Source organism: Xenopus laevis, chromosome 9_10S (genome assembly GCF_017654675.1).
Source record: "Xenopus laevis strain J_2021 chromosome 9_10S, Xenopus_laevis_v10.1, whole genome shotgun sequence".
Classification (NCBI taxonomy): domain Eukaryota; kingdom Metazoa; phylum Chordata; class Amphibia; order Anura; family Pipidae; genus Xenopus; species Xenopus laevis.
In genome coordinates this window covers 62,359,760-62,372,986 of record NC_054388.1, presented here as the reverse complement: position 1 = coordinate 62,372,986, position 13,227 = coordinate 62,359,760, and the positions used below count along the sequence as shown (strand labels likewise).

The 13,227-nt window shown below is 39.4% G+C and overlaps 1 protein-coding gene across 30 annotated transcripts in view; it reads left to right on the top strand.

Annotated features, from left to right (window-relative positions):
* Positions 1–13,227, top strand: part of baz2b.S (bromodomain adjacent to zinc finger domain 2B S homeolog) — a 156,836-nt gene that overhangs the window by 132,211 nt on the left and 11,398 nt on the right. For 13 of the 30 annotated variants that reach the window (XM_041578665.1, XM_041578657.1, XM_041578656.1 and 10 more), the window contains 16 exons: positions 712–804; positions 890–951; positions 1,252–1,317; positions 3,036–3,101; positions 3,781–3,825; positions 4,169–4,201; positions 5,382–5,447; positions 6,171–6,311; positions 6,433–6,687; positions 7,592–7,806; positions 8,289–8,363; positions 9,182–9,419; positions 9,603–9,665; positions 10,608–10,752; positions 10,877–11,523; positions 11,890–12,157. In XM_041578665.1, the coding sequence (XP_041434599.1) occupies positions 712–804; positions 890–951; positions 1,252–1,317; positions 3,036–3,101; positions 3,781–3,825; positions 4,169–4,201; positions 5,382–5,447; positions 6,171–6,311; positions 6,433–6,687; positions 7,592–7,806; positions 8,289–8,363; positions 9,182–9,419; positions 9,603–9,665; positions 10,608–10,752; positions 10,877–11,523; positions 11,890–12,157 (2,478 nt within the window). The remainder of the gene's footprint in view (positions 1–711; positions 805–889; positions 952–1,251; positions 1,318–3,035; positions 3,102–3,780; positions 3,826–4,168; positions 4,202–5,381; positions 5,448–6,170; positions 6,312–6,432; positions 6,688–7,591; positions 7,807–8,288; positions 8,364–9,181; positions 9,420–9,602; positions 9,666–10,607; positions 10,753–10,876; positions 11,524–11,889; positions 12,158–13,227) is intronic. The other 17 variants (XM_018238796.2, XM_018238813.2, XM_018238809.2 and 14 more) reach the window with 5 other exon arrangements.

The following is a 13,227-nucleotide window of genomic DNA, read 5'->3' as shown; positions in this document are numbered from 1 at the left end:
AGACGTGGTTGGCTGTTTGATCATAGAAGCGACACCTCCCTCACACTTCAATCAGCTAAAGGATTTGGCCATTAATGTATCTGGTCAAATAATAAAATGAGATTATGTGTTACAAACCTGACATAACCGTTTTGTGCAATTTATTAAAATACGGTATATAATTAATTACATATAATTAAAAACTAATGACAGTTGCTATGTTTTTCCAAGTCTAGTAACCCATAACAAGCAACCAGATGTTTGTTTTCAAACAGCTGACCAGTAAATGCTACCAGCTGATTGGTTACTTTGGGGTTCTACTGGACTAAGTGGGCTAGGCTTTATGCAGTGCCACTGTATTTTTACGATGATGTCTCTAGCCTAGTTACTTTGGGGTTCTACACCAATAGCAATCCTTTTTATTACATTACCCTAAGTATTCTCTCTCTCTCTCTCTCTCTTACATACATCTTACATCTATGATCAATTATTAAATGTATTTATTTATAATTTAATTTATTTATACAAAATAGTCTGAATAAGTGGGGGATTATTCTTTCCATGATATGTCTGTTACCCCCTCTTTTTATCTTATTTACTGAATTACCACCCACTGATATTTTAGTAAACATATACAGATATTCTCATACCAAACAGACATTTTTACATAATAATCTAGTTGGAGGGGCAACTAGAACATGCTATTCCTTTAAACTTCCCTTTTTGTTGTAGAAATCGCAAGACAAGCTGCACAAATAAAGCTTCTCCGCAAGCTACAAAGGCAGGAACAGGCTCGAGCTGCCAAAGAAGCAAAGAAACAGCAGGGTAGGCTAATAGCTACCTCTACAGCAGGATTACAGAGTGCCAGGGAAGGGGCAAATTACTAAATATTCTATTCTTGTGGTTCCAGCTAAAATGGCTGCAGAGGAGAAGAGGAAGCAAAAGGAGCAAATTAAGATCCTGAAACAACAGGTAGGTTTGTGCTTTATAGCAGTTGTCATCATTTTAGCTTGAATTCCTTTTTTGTGCTTGTTCCTGCTGCTAATGAACCCTATGTGAGCCTCTTTAGTGTCATGCTGTTATATAGAACTGGACTAAGTGGGCTAGGCTTTATGCAGTGTCACTGTACTGAGATACGTTTTGGCTTCAGTCTGGTCACAGCAATAGGATGGTTCCATGTTGGATATTCTGTAGCTTTCTAGCACATATAAACTATGTCAACTGCTTATCCCCAGGCTAGCCAGTAAATAATGAACTTGTTTTTCTCATAAGGAAAAAATTAAAAGAATTGAGCAAGTAAGAATGGAAAAAGAACTTCGTGCCCAACAAATTCTTGAGGTAAATGCACATATTTGTTTTACTGTATGTATATATATGTGGTGCATTATTTGCACTGCATGTTCTGCTGCAAAATCTGCTGTGCACTTGGTATGCCTGTAGTGTATTTCACAATATCTACTGAAACCTGAAACCCTGTAGCTGATCAACAATAAGGGGCTTTATATAAGTGGGGGTTAATAAAAGTTGCAACTGAAGATGATGATCAGAGTGATAGTCTTGTCTTAGAGAGATATTATTATATTTAAGAAGATGTAATCCTACCATAACAGTCTTGCTCCACTCAAATGTTGCTAGACTATAACTCTCAGCATATTCCAACATATCAAGTAATGGTAAGCAGGTCTGGACTGGGAGTCAAAATAGGCCCTGCCATTTCAAGTACACAGATGCCCAAATAGTCCTCCACCAGCCCACTAAATAGTGACTCTCTATGGGACCTTACAGCAGCCCCTCTGGCATTTGCCAGAAGCCACAGATTGCCAGTCAGGGCCTGGTGGTAAGTCTTAAGCAACTGGACTTGTTGAGTAATCTGGAAAACATTGTACCACACAGTTTTCAGTTAAACTTAAGTCCAGTATAAATGTACTGTAGTAAACCCGCAGGTCCTGTGGGTATCGGGCTGGACCGCACATACTTATGTACTGCTACTAGATAATGTATATTGTGACCTGGATGAATCGAACATTGTCAAGGGTTAAAAGATGCTGGGGGCTGTAGACAACACCAGGCAATGCTGCTTGATACAACTTCTCTCAGTTCTTCGGGACCAATGCAAGAAGATCTTCCAATGAGAATTCTTCCGTATCTGTGCACACCCGGCTCCTTCTTCCTTGTTGTTGTGATCATCACTGAAGATATGAACTGCGTGCTTTTTCTAGCGCCTTTGACTGCCTTTCTAATCTCAGATAACAGTGTAATATTGACAAGCCAAATTTGCACTGTAATCTCCTTATTTTAGATAACAGCAAGATGACTGATGTGCTGGTAGAGAGGATTCTCATTGGAGTGTCCTATTGCATCTGTAATAATACTTGGGAGGGCAATGGAAGGTTTCCGTCTCCCTTAAAATGTTCCCTATGCATCTACTTCCCCATAGGATCAACTGTCCACCCTCAGAATTTGTGAATATGATAATTAAAGCCCATTGCAGATACTTAGCTCTGCCTTGATAGGCCTGGGACTTGTAAGTGAGGAGCAGTATGTAAGCACCTTTCCTAATCTAACCAGCCTTTTGATATTCCATTCACTTGTAATACTTGGGGAGAAAGTACTGTATATATATATATATATATATATATATATATATATATATATATATATATATATATATATATATATATATATATATATTTGCATACACATATGCAGTTGTTTAAGACTAGCTTACAGGCCGATTGGTCTCTGTATATGATTATGTATTCTAAGCCACACATATTGTATAGTCATCTTAATACTTTCATTTGTATGATTTTAAAAGGGTCCCTATGAAGGAACCTACCCCCCCCCCATGCCTAACTGTACAGCTGCTGAACACAAATGATGTACTTGAAAGGAAGGCAGCAGATTAGCATGCTGTAGGAATTCTGCTCTAATGTGCACTGTCTTGTATTATACTGTCACCCAGAAGCGCATGCAGCTTTCTCTCTGAATCTGATAACCTTTTCAGATTGTAGTTGTGCTCTTGCATGACCTTGAGACCTGTTTTGCATGCACAGGCTAAAAAGAAAAAGAAGGAAGAAGCAGCAATTGCCAGAATTATGGAGGCCAAGAAACGAATAAAGGTTAGTTTAGATAACCCACCTTGGTTCCTTTTCCGATCGTGTCCGCATGTACATAATGTGTTGTGGGTGCTAGTAAGAGAGACCAACACAAGTTTATTAGTTAATAAAAACCACTCCCCATGTATCTAAAATAGGCAGCTAAAATCCAAATACATATGCAATAGGATGCTTCTTTGCAATTCCTACCTAGTAACGCTACATCAGACATCCTGCTGTTATCTTACACAGGGAGATTACTGTGCAATGTTGCCTTGCTGTTGTTACACTGTCATCAAACAACAGAAGGGTGAACACAGTGCTAATGTGCTTAATGCTAGAAATAATATGTTTAATTCCTACCACGAAGATCATGTCAAGAAAGAATAAGGAGGCACCAGGTACACAAAGCCACCAGAATTTTAATTGGAGGATCCTCTTGCATTAAGTGGGCCTCTTCCCCTGTACCAATGATGAAATTGAAGAGCTGCATTGCAGAGTTGGGGGCCAACATGGATGGTTGCTTGATGGCCAGTGGTGTAAATATTGGGAAATAATGCCTTTATTAGATATATATCCTTCCAGCTGAGACATCTGTTAGAAATGATTTATGCTTATTAGTAACTTAGAATGATGAGCATGTGTAATTGTTTTATTCTCTTGGCTTAAAGGTGTGTTTCTATCCTGTTTTTTTTTTTCTTAGGCAAAGGAAATGAGACGGCAGCAGGCAGTGCTACTGAAACACCAGGTCTGTATGTTGTTAATACCAGGTCTCTCAACTGTTTGATTCTTATCATAATGTTGCTGTGAGTCATTTAAATCTCCCTTTGATTGACTAGAATATGAGTAGCACTATCCAGGGCCAAAAAGAGGGGACCCGGCCAAAGCAGGAAATCTTTGGGTCACTGGCCCTGCAACCCCTCTTAGCACACACATACTTAAAATGTATCACTTATGTATACTTATCCTGCCTATGTAATATTGCTTTGCTTTGGTATTTGGGGTCTTCTGGGGATTTATCTTCTTGCAAAGTAGTTTTGTGATCTGTATTCATTTCTGTTTCGTAATGATGTGCCAACTGTTTCTGATAGGAGTTGGAGAGGCATAGACTAGATATGGTATGGGTATGTTTCTTTTCGTACATCTAACACCGCATCGTGATTTGGTTGTGATATGGTTCTCATAGCACTTTCATAATGTACTGGCTGTTGTGATATCACATACTCCTGCATGGCTTAACAGCACAGTGCATTGCATACATCTGCTGCCTTGTATCACCCTACTGATCAGATTGCCTTGTTTCCAGTATTATTACTATACAGGAAACATCCCTAAAACCAATAGTGAGCAGCAATGAGGCCATCAAATCTGTAAATCCCAAATGCTGCCACCTTGTTTTCTTCTGCAACTACCAAGAGCTGTCAGTTGGTTCAACTAGAACTCCTTTAAAGGAGAACTAAAGCTGAACAAAAAAGTAGAATATAAATACTACACATTATATTTTGGGCTTGTATGCCAGCCCAAGACTACCACAGCCCTTTAGCAGTGAGGATCTGTCCCTCATAAGGTGCCCCAGTAGCTCCCCGTCTAGAAGCTGCCATCTAGTGTTAAACTTTAACTATCCTAGCTGCATGTTACTTCACATTCATTTTATTGCCTGTTCTTCCCCCACAGAATCTTATTCTAAATACCGTGAGATATTCATTGTTAAGTATTAATTACACTTAAGTATCCATCAAATCAAAAAGCAAAAAAGCACATTACTGGGACTTTATGCAATGCATCCATGGAAAGTCAGAGACAATCTTTTTCCATCCATGCATGTGTATGAGCCACCTCAGTCCATAGTTAAGTAATGTCAGGTCTAAACTGTAAATACACATATCTACCAAACATTACTGGCTTGCCCTAGATTATTTCAGAGGCTTTCAAAAAGCAGATGTAAGTGAATAGACCTGTTACAGCCAACATTTCTGCCTTGTGTCCTGCTAGCAAGCTTATATAAAGCATCACAATGTGACTGACCATAAGTACCCCTCGTTCTACACTGTCTCCATTACTCATTGCTCTACTTTATCGCTTTCAGTTGTGTTCCCGCTTTCTAAACCTCAACTAAAACGTGCGCAAACTTGACCTTTACATCTCTTGTATTTAAGCATTCGCTGTGACTAGTGTCAGTGCTGAATCTGCAGCTCCTGGCTTCCCGTTCACCAAACGCAGTGTGTTTTATGTTGTCAGGTTTTTTTGTTTGTTTTTTGTTTGTAAATCTAGTTGAGCTCTATCTGATTACGTTTGTTCTAATAGGAACGAGAGAGGAGGAGGCAACATGTTATGCTACTGAAAGCTGTGGAAGCCAGAAAAAAAGCTGAAGTAAGTTCTGCAACATCTTAGTAGACATTCTACATTTTCCCATTCATTTCTTGTAGACCATGTACATAATTTTGTGTGGTCACTTTTAAAATGCTTTCTGCAAGGGGAGTGGGTGGGGCTGACCAAATACTAAATGATGTGTGTGCATAAAAGGTTTTCTGCTTTACCCATAATTGGTAGTGTATGCTGATGTCAAGACTGTTGGGAACTTTGCTAATGGACACACGAATACTGGTGTATGGCTCTGTCCAGGAACAAAGTAAATAAATATAAAGAAACTAGAAAAATGAAATGAGAAAATAGTACAAATAACAAAATGGTTTCTCACCAGAGCAACCCCCAGTCCAAGGGTTGCCATTAATTTTTCAATATGGAAAAGATCCAAGTAAGTTGATGCCCATTTCCAAGTAAAGCAGTAGCTCTGGTTTTCATTAAATTAAAAAGGTTTTATTAGAACATGCATAGGCCCAACGCGTTTCGTGCCAGTGTGGTCACTTACTCATAAACTTTGCTATGGGTTGTAAATGTACAATATTTACTCCCATGCCCAAAAGATAATCCCATATCTAAGATGCCCAAGAGATATTCCCATACGACCACAGCTGCAAGTTGTGTTAATGAGCCCTTATATTTTCTGATTGGCAGACATTGTACTGACCTGCAGAGGAGTGTCCTGATTTACACATCTATTAAAACAACTGTATATTTTATATTTTGTCAAAGGAAAGGGAACGTTTAAAGCAAGAAAAACAGGATGAGAAAAGGTTAAATAAAGAACGTAAGCTTGAACAACGTAGGCTGGAGCTGGAGCTGGCAAAGGAGCTGAAGAAGCCAACTGAAGATATGTGTCTTGCAGACCAGAAGGTAATCTATAAACAGAACTCCGCCTTCTGTATTGCCCCCCAACCCCCCACCTTAAATCAATTATAAATGTATAAATAACTTTATTACTCACAGCTATTTTATTCCATTTATATCATAAAAGCCTTTTCCAGAACTGCCTCGAATCCCTGGACTTGTTCTGTCTGGCAGCACATTCTCCAATTGCCTCATGGTTGTACAGTTTCTCCGGAACTTTGGCAAAGTGTTGGATTTCGATATGCACAAGGACATTCCTACGCTAAGTGTTCTCCAAGAAGGCTTATTGAATATGGGAGACAGCATGGGAGAAGTGCAGGACTTACTTGTGCGGCTGCTATCTGTTGCTGTTTGTGACCCAGGAGTCCCACCAGGATATAAGGTACTAACATATTACCTCCAGTAGAGAAGAGTTGGGAGGTAACAAGGTAAATAGCAGCAAACAGAAATAGTGGAACATAAACATTCAGTGAGCCTTTGCAGTCTACAGAGAGAAGGGTGCATGTTTATTAAATCCATTTTTCTCAAACAATGGGCCAATTTTACTTGCAAGGCTAGCTGTCATATACGGCTTCTGACTAAATACTGAATGGCAGGTTGACATATTTTCTCTTGTTTGTAGTTGTTATGATTACATTTCTTGTTTGAAGGATTTGTAAAATGTAAAATAAGTTGTTGCCAGATGGTTGGAGGATAAGAAGAATCTGTTAAAAGGTTGGTCTTGAGGAAGAATGAGCCTTGCTGAGTCAAAACTTACTGAATCTTACTGCGTGAATGTGCAAGTGTTCCAATGCTTAATGCCTGTAATCTCCAGAAGAGGGCAAACAAGCACAGTTAAAACCGAATATGTTGGAATAATAAATAAATTGTATAAAGGCTGGAAGATATGTGTCTATCAAGAGGTTGCTCTTGACGTGGCAGGAGAGGAATGAGAAGGTAGTTGTTATTTAACCCTGGATAAGTCTTGATATTTAAGAAACTGAAAGAGGAGATCATGCTTAGTAATAGTTAGGAGATGGGTCATATACCTGGAAACTCTGGCAAATGCCATGGACTGCTGCAAGCTGCAATAGACTGTCGCATTATATTGTGGGGCTGTTTGTTTGCCTTTTTGGCAGGGCCTGTTTTGAACCTCCATCCAGACATGCTTTCAGCTTCTTGTGTGAGTACTATGTAGTATACTCATTTATGGTTGTTTATAGAGAGCAGCCTGGAGTTTATGCAGACCTATTTATAGAGCATTATTTCATGTAATAACAGAATTGTATCCTTTGTTTATTTGTAAGGCCAAAACAGCTCTTGGGGAACATATATTGAATATTGGGATTAACCGGGACAACGTTTCTGAGGTGCTTCAGATCTTCATGGAAGCTCACTGTGGACAGACGGACATTACAGAAAGCCTCAAGACCAAAGCTTTTCAGGCGCACACTCCAGAACAGAAATCCACAATTCTTGCTTTCCTGGTTAATGAGCTAGCATGTAGTAAAAGTGTTGTCAGGTAAATTAGCATGCATCCTTAAAAGAGATGTGCACCCAAAACAATTTTCTGCATAATGGAAGAATATGGAATTCTAAGCAACGTTGTGCTTGCAATGCCCAAAACAGACCTATGTACCAGTATAGGTTAAGGGCTGATTCATGGTTTTTGGTTTTTTTGGGGTAGTTTTTTCAAAACCTAGTCTTGAAAAAAAAAAAATTGGAAATTTTTGAATTCCAAAATAATTCAAGACCCCATGATTTTTTCAATAGTGGAAAAAAACCACAAATTTTAATCAATTTGCCCCTATGAGTTAAGAGTGTCTTTATAGTTCAGACAGTGCAAAGTAAAAATAAGGGTGCTAAACTGTTCTTGGGAGAAGTTCTGGAGCACAGTTTCCTAAATAATGGGATTTGTTGGGGTTAGCATTTTTTAATGTGAAAATCTTAGTTTTTAGGCTTTTTGGATGGTGTAATCTTCTAAATTTTCTGTTTTAATTCCAGTGAAATCGATAAAAACATTGACCACATGTCAAATCTAAGAAAAGATAAATGGATGGTTGAAGGCAAACTTCGCAAGTAAGTACTGTGTATATCATAAACAGAAAACTGGGTTTATCTGTTAATTAAAATGATAGTAAAGGAAATAATTTCACCTGTATGGGAGGCTATATTGTAACATTTACTAATGCACAACCAAACTTTGTGAATTTTTAAAGGTTTATATTTTAGGGATTCTATTATTACATAACAGCTACGAAGCACCTTTGCAATTTACATTTTGTATATTCCAAGATATTAGCAAAAACTGATTAATTCTGATAAGATATCAGTCGTGCCAAGCTGGCCAGGTGCTGGCCTGCCAGCTTGCCCTTCCCCCCACGTTCACATTTTTATTAGGGTGGGGGGAGGTAAACAATGAGACGGCGGTGGGGAGACAAGAGCCTGGACTAGGAGTAGTTGCCCCTTCTGCCTACCCCTAGTTCCAGCCCTGTATGACATTGAAACAACATCTCCACCTACTGTCAATACTTTTGTCCATAATACAGCTGGGTGAAAATGTCAGAGGAATGAACTACAGAAAACAGAGCACTGTTCTGATATGGGTTTGACTTCAGTTAGACAAATAAAAGAGGTCCTCTGCACTCAATCCATTATCTGATAATGTGATAAGTGCAAAGGAACTCTTGTATTTGTCTGTATGAGTTTTGTGGTCACACCCTCACTGCATCTATGCTTAATAGCTTAAAAATTATTGGTGAGCACAACTATCCCTTTTTTGTTTGAATTCAGTTAGACCAGGAAATCCTCCAAAAAAAAGTTTAGATTCACCAAATCCAGTATTAGTTGTTTATTTTACAGTAATAACAGTTTTTGTACAAACATTTTTTATAAAGGCTTAGAATGATCCATGCTAAAAAGACAGGGAAAAAAGAATCCACAGCTGGGAGTGAAGGCAGCGAGGAGCAGCAATCTTTAGGAACACCTACTCAAGGGCGCAAGCGAAGGCGGAAGGGAGCAGACAGCGACTATGATGACGACGACGACGATGATGATAGCGATGATCAAGCAGAAGATGAAGATGAGGAAGATGAGGAAAAAAAGGGCAAAAAAGTGGAAACTTGTGATGATGAGGTATCTCGCATAAATACAGTACATGTAGGAAAATGACCACAGAGGCAATGATTGAACTCTATGAACTTTATCTCTTGGTCCCTTCATAGTTTAAACCTGTATAATGGTTGTAGTTGTAGTTCAGCATCATTTGGGTAACCTGTTTGTCTTATTTTCATTTCACCATATATTCTCTTTATGTAGGATGATGGAGATCAGACAGCCACAGTGGAGGAATTAGAAAAGCAGATCGACAAATTGCTTAAGGTAACCACTTCACACCAGTATTGTATTGGTTTAATCTGTCCTGTAAAAATACATCTATATATACAGTTTTCTGAAATCCATCCGCCACCACCCCCTCCCATTCAAATTGTATTCATACGACCCTCCTTATTTAAACTAGGGCATTTGTTTCACATTTCTTACATTTACTCACCTTTTTTTTAAAGGGGAACTCCTCAAAAACTTTTAAGCTTTTTAAAACTTAAGCTTTCTGAAAAATAAACACAATTTCAAGCAACTTTGCAATATATATCTATTAAAAAATATGCAGACTTTTCATGATTTGTGATGGTTTGGAACAGTTCTCCTTCTGACCTCTCTGACTACTTTGCTGAGCTGGCTGACTACAGTTACAATGTATTAACAACCATCTGTCCTTAGCCTGCATCCTCCAAACCCCACAATTCCCTGCACATGTGATTTTAGTAAGGGACGGAACATCATAGTACAGTGCATTGTGGGTTATGTCGTTTCTGCATGCTGTCTGTAAGCTGTGGAGAAGTTGTTACAATTTGTAACATCAGGGTTTTAATCCCTCCTTCCCTGCAGGCCTGGATTTGTGGAAAGGCCACCAAGGCCTGGGCCTAGGGTAGCAGGATTCTAGGGGGCGGCATGCTGCCCAAGCACACCCACATTGGTTCAGAAACACTGGGGATGTACAAGAGATACAAACTGAATACAAAGTTTTGGTTTGGAAGCCGGAGTTCCCCTTTACACTAAAAAGTTCAGGAGCTCAAACCTGTGAAATGCACTCAACCCAATGGGTACCAATTTCTATACTTTGCCTACTTGAATATTAAGAGTTGGTAAGAATTCTCATGGAGTTCCCCTTTAAAAAAGTTCAGGAGCTCAAAACTGTGAAATGCACTCAACCCAACTTGCAAATGAGTAAATGTGGCAAATGATATATATTTTCATCTACAGCAACAAAATCAATACAGGAAGAAGCTGTTTGAGTCTTCCCATTGTCTTCGGTCAATGATGTTTGGTCAGGATCGTTACAGGAGAAGGTACTGGATCCTTCCTCAGTGTGGTGGAATGTTTGTGGAAGGCATGCAAAGTGGTGAAGGTACGGAAAATCTTATAACAGCTCTACTTATCTGGTACATTGATTAGTGCAATGACAAACAGATACCACAGTGCAACACTAAGTGTAGAGTCTGTTGCTCACATAATCACTTTCATTTGGGCAGGTCCAGAAGAACTGGCAAAAGAAAGAGAGAGGCAAAAGGCAGCCGAAAATATCCAGATAAAAGAAGAGATGCTTGAAAGCTATGAAGAGAAAGTAAACTGTTTGAATTCTGGTAACAGGGACCAAAAGGATAAAGACAGCACAAATTTATTCCTTCAAAAACCTGGTTCGTTCTCAAAGTTGAGCAAACTGCTGGAAGTGGCCAAAATGTCCCCAGAAATGGATGTTTTAGCCCATAAAGCAAGTGTTTCACCAAATGTGGGTTCCTTACCATACAAGAATAACTGTAGAGCCACTCCCAATAACCTGCAGCCAAGTACATCCCAGGGCAATACCGAGAAGCAGAATTCAAGTTCTTTTACACCACCTTTAAGTGGATCAGGAAAGTTTTCTAATTCGCCAGTGATTCCCAATGAGCAGCTGCTAAAAACGCTCACGGACAAAAACAGGCAGTGGTTCAGTCTTCTTCCCAGGACACCATGCGATGACACGTCATTGACTTACATTGAATCATCACCAGCTGTTACCACCATGGCACAATGCAGGCTCCCATCCCAGCCACCCTCACCTCTTCCATCACCTGTCTCTAACCAGTCTCCTGTACAGACTACACTGGGGATTAATCCATTCACATTATCTACACTTCAGGTAAATGTCACTGGCACAAACTGTTTGAGAGAACTAATATAGGAAATACAGGAGTACTTTTCATTATGTTGATGTTTTTTTGCTCCATGTTTAACCAACTTTACAGTGGGTACAGCCAGAACCAACCAGCTGACTTTTGACTGTGAAGCACACAGACTATAAAATCCATACATCCAGTTTATTAATAAGTGACATGGGGTAATGAATCCCCTGAAGATGCAAGTACATTTGTGCTCAAACCCATGAGCTTCTACCCATAGTAAATGAGCTGTGAGGTGTTACAGCTCTTGCTCTTGCTATTTTATCTGACTGTTTATTACTAAAGTGCTTTGTCTGTGTAATACTCACTGATTTATCTGTACTTAGATGAAGCCTGGTTTGCAGCTAATGGGACTGCAGTTTTGTGGTTGGCCGTCACCAGTCGTTCCAGCAAATATTCCTTTCTCATCGCCAGTACCTGGTATGGGATTAACGGCATCAGAAGGGAGTTCACATTCTTTCCTGACACCTAACACCCAACCCAGTAAAAGTGAATCACCTATAGCCCAAAGTGATAAATCCATCTGCACACCTCCATCTACTGTGGAGGTCCCCAAGCAAGTAGATTTTCAAACCCCAAGGCCGATCCCAGAAGGTAAGTGATGGACAGATATAAAAACAGAAATTATGTTTTGAATTAAGCTATCACTTTCACAGTGCAGCACCACACACATTTTCTCACTTTCTCAGCTACATTCAGATGCATTCTGTCACTAGCATTAGTTACAGCTGAACTGCTTAGGGTCATTATGCACATAAGATGCCTCACTGCCTGTGTCCCTTTAAACAAATAGGTGCAACAGTCTCTCATCCATTATGCTGTGATTAGAACCCTCAGTTGTGCCCAAGTAGATCAGGGACTGGCAACCTAAGGCTCTCCAGCTTTTACTGAACTGAAACTCATCTGTTGCTCTCGAGCTGCTGGTGCCAGGAAAGGGAGTTGTGCAAATAACAATGGCAGCATTATTAGCTCCCTCCCCACAAGTCACATTAGCAGCATAAGAGATACAGTCTTGTTCCTGATAGATTTTTCTATAGCAAATTCTCATGTTTATTTATCATCCACTATTTGTATAGCTCCAGCACATTTATAGATATCACTCACGGCAGCAACAGTCTCTGCTCAGTTTCATCGGGAGCCAGTTAATCTGCTTGTATGGTTTCAGAGAAAACCCAGGCAGAACATACAAGAGCTCATGTACTAGTGGAAAAACAGTGTGCAAAATTGCACTTCAGGTACAAGTTGCCCCGGTTTTATAACGACAACAATGTTTTTTTTTCCTCCATACTACAAGTATCATTATGTCTGCCAGGTTGTGCTTGCTATAGTTCTGTCCAATTGATAAAAACACATGCTGCTGTCTTTTGATGCAAATTGGATGCAATTGCACTGCAAATCTTCAGTTTTGGGATGCCTTCATATCAGCCCCTTGGAGTCAAAATGAGATGTACACATTAGTGAAGGGGCGAATTTATTCACCAGGCATGGATTTGCGGTGAATTTGCGCACTTTGCCACATACAATTTTTTTCGCTTAACTGCTGAAAACATTCGCAGCAGAAAAATTTGCTTCAACAAAAATATTTTTTTTGCTGCCCATTGACTTTAATGCCTTTAGACAAAAGAGTCGCATGTGTAAAAATTGTCATGAGCATAAAAATTGAC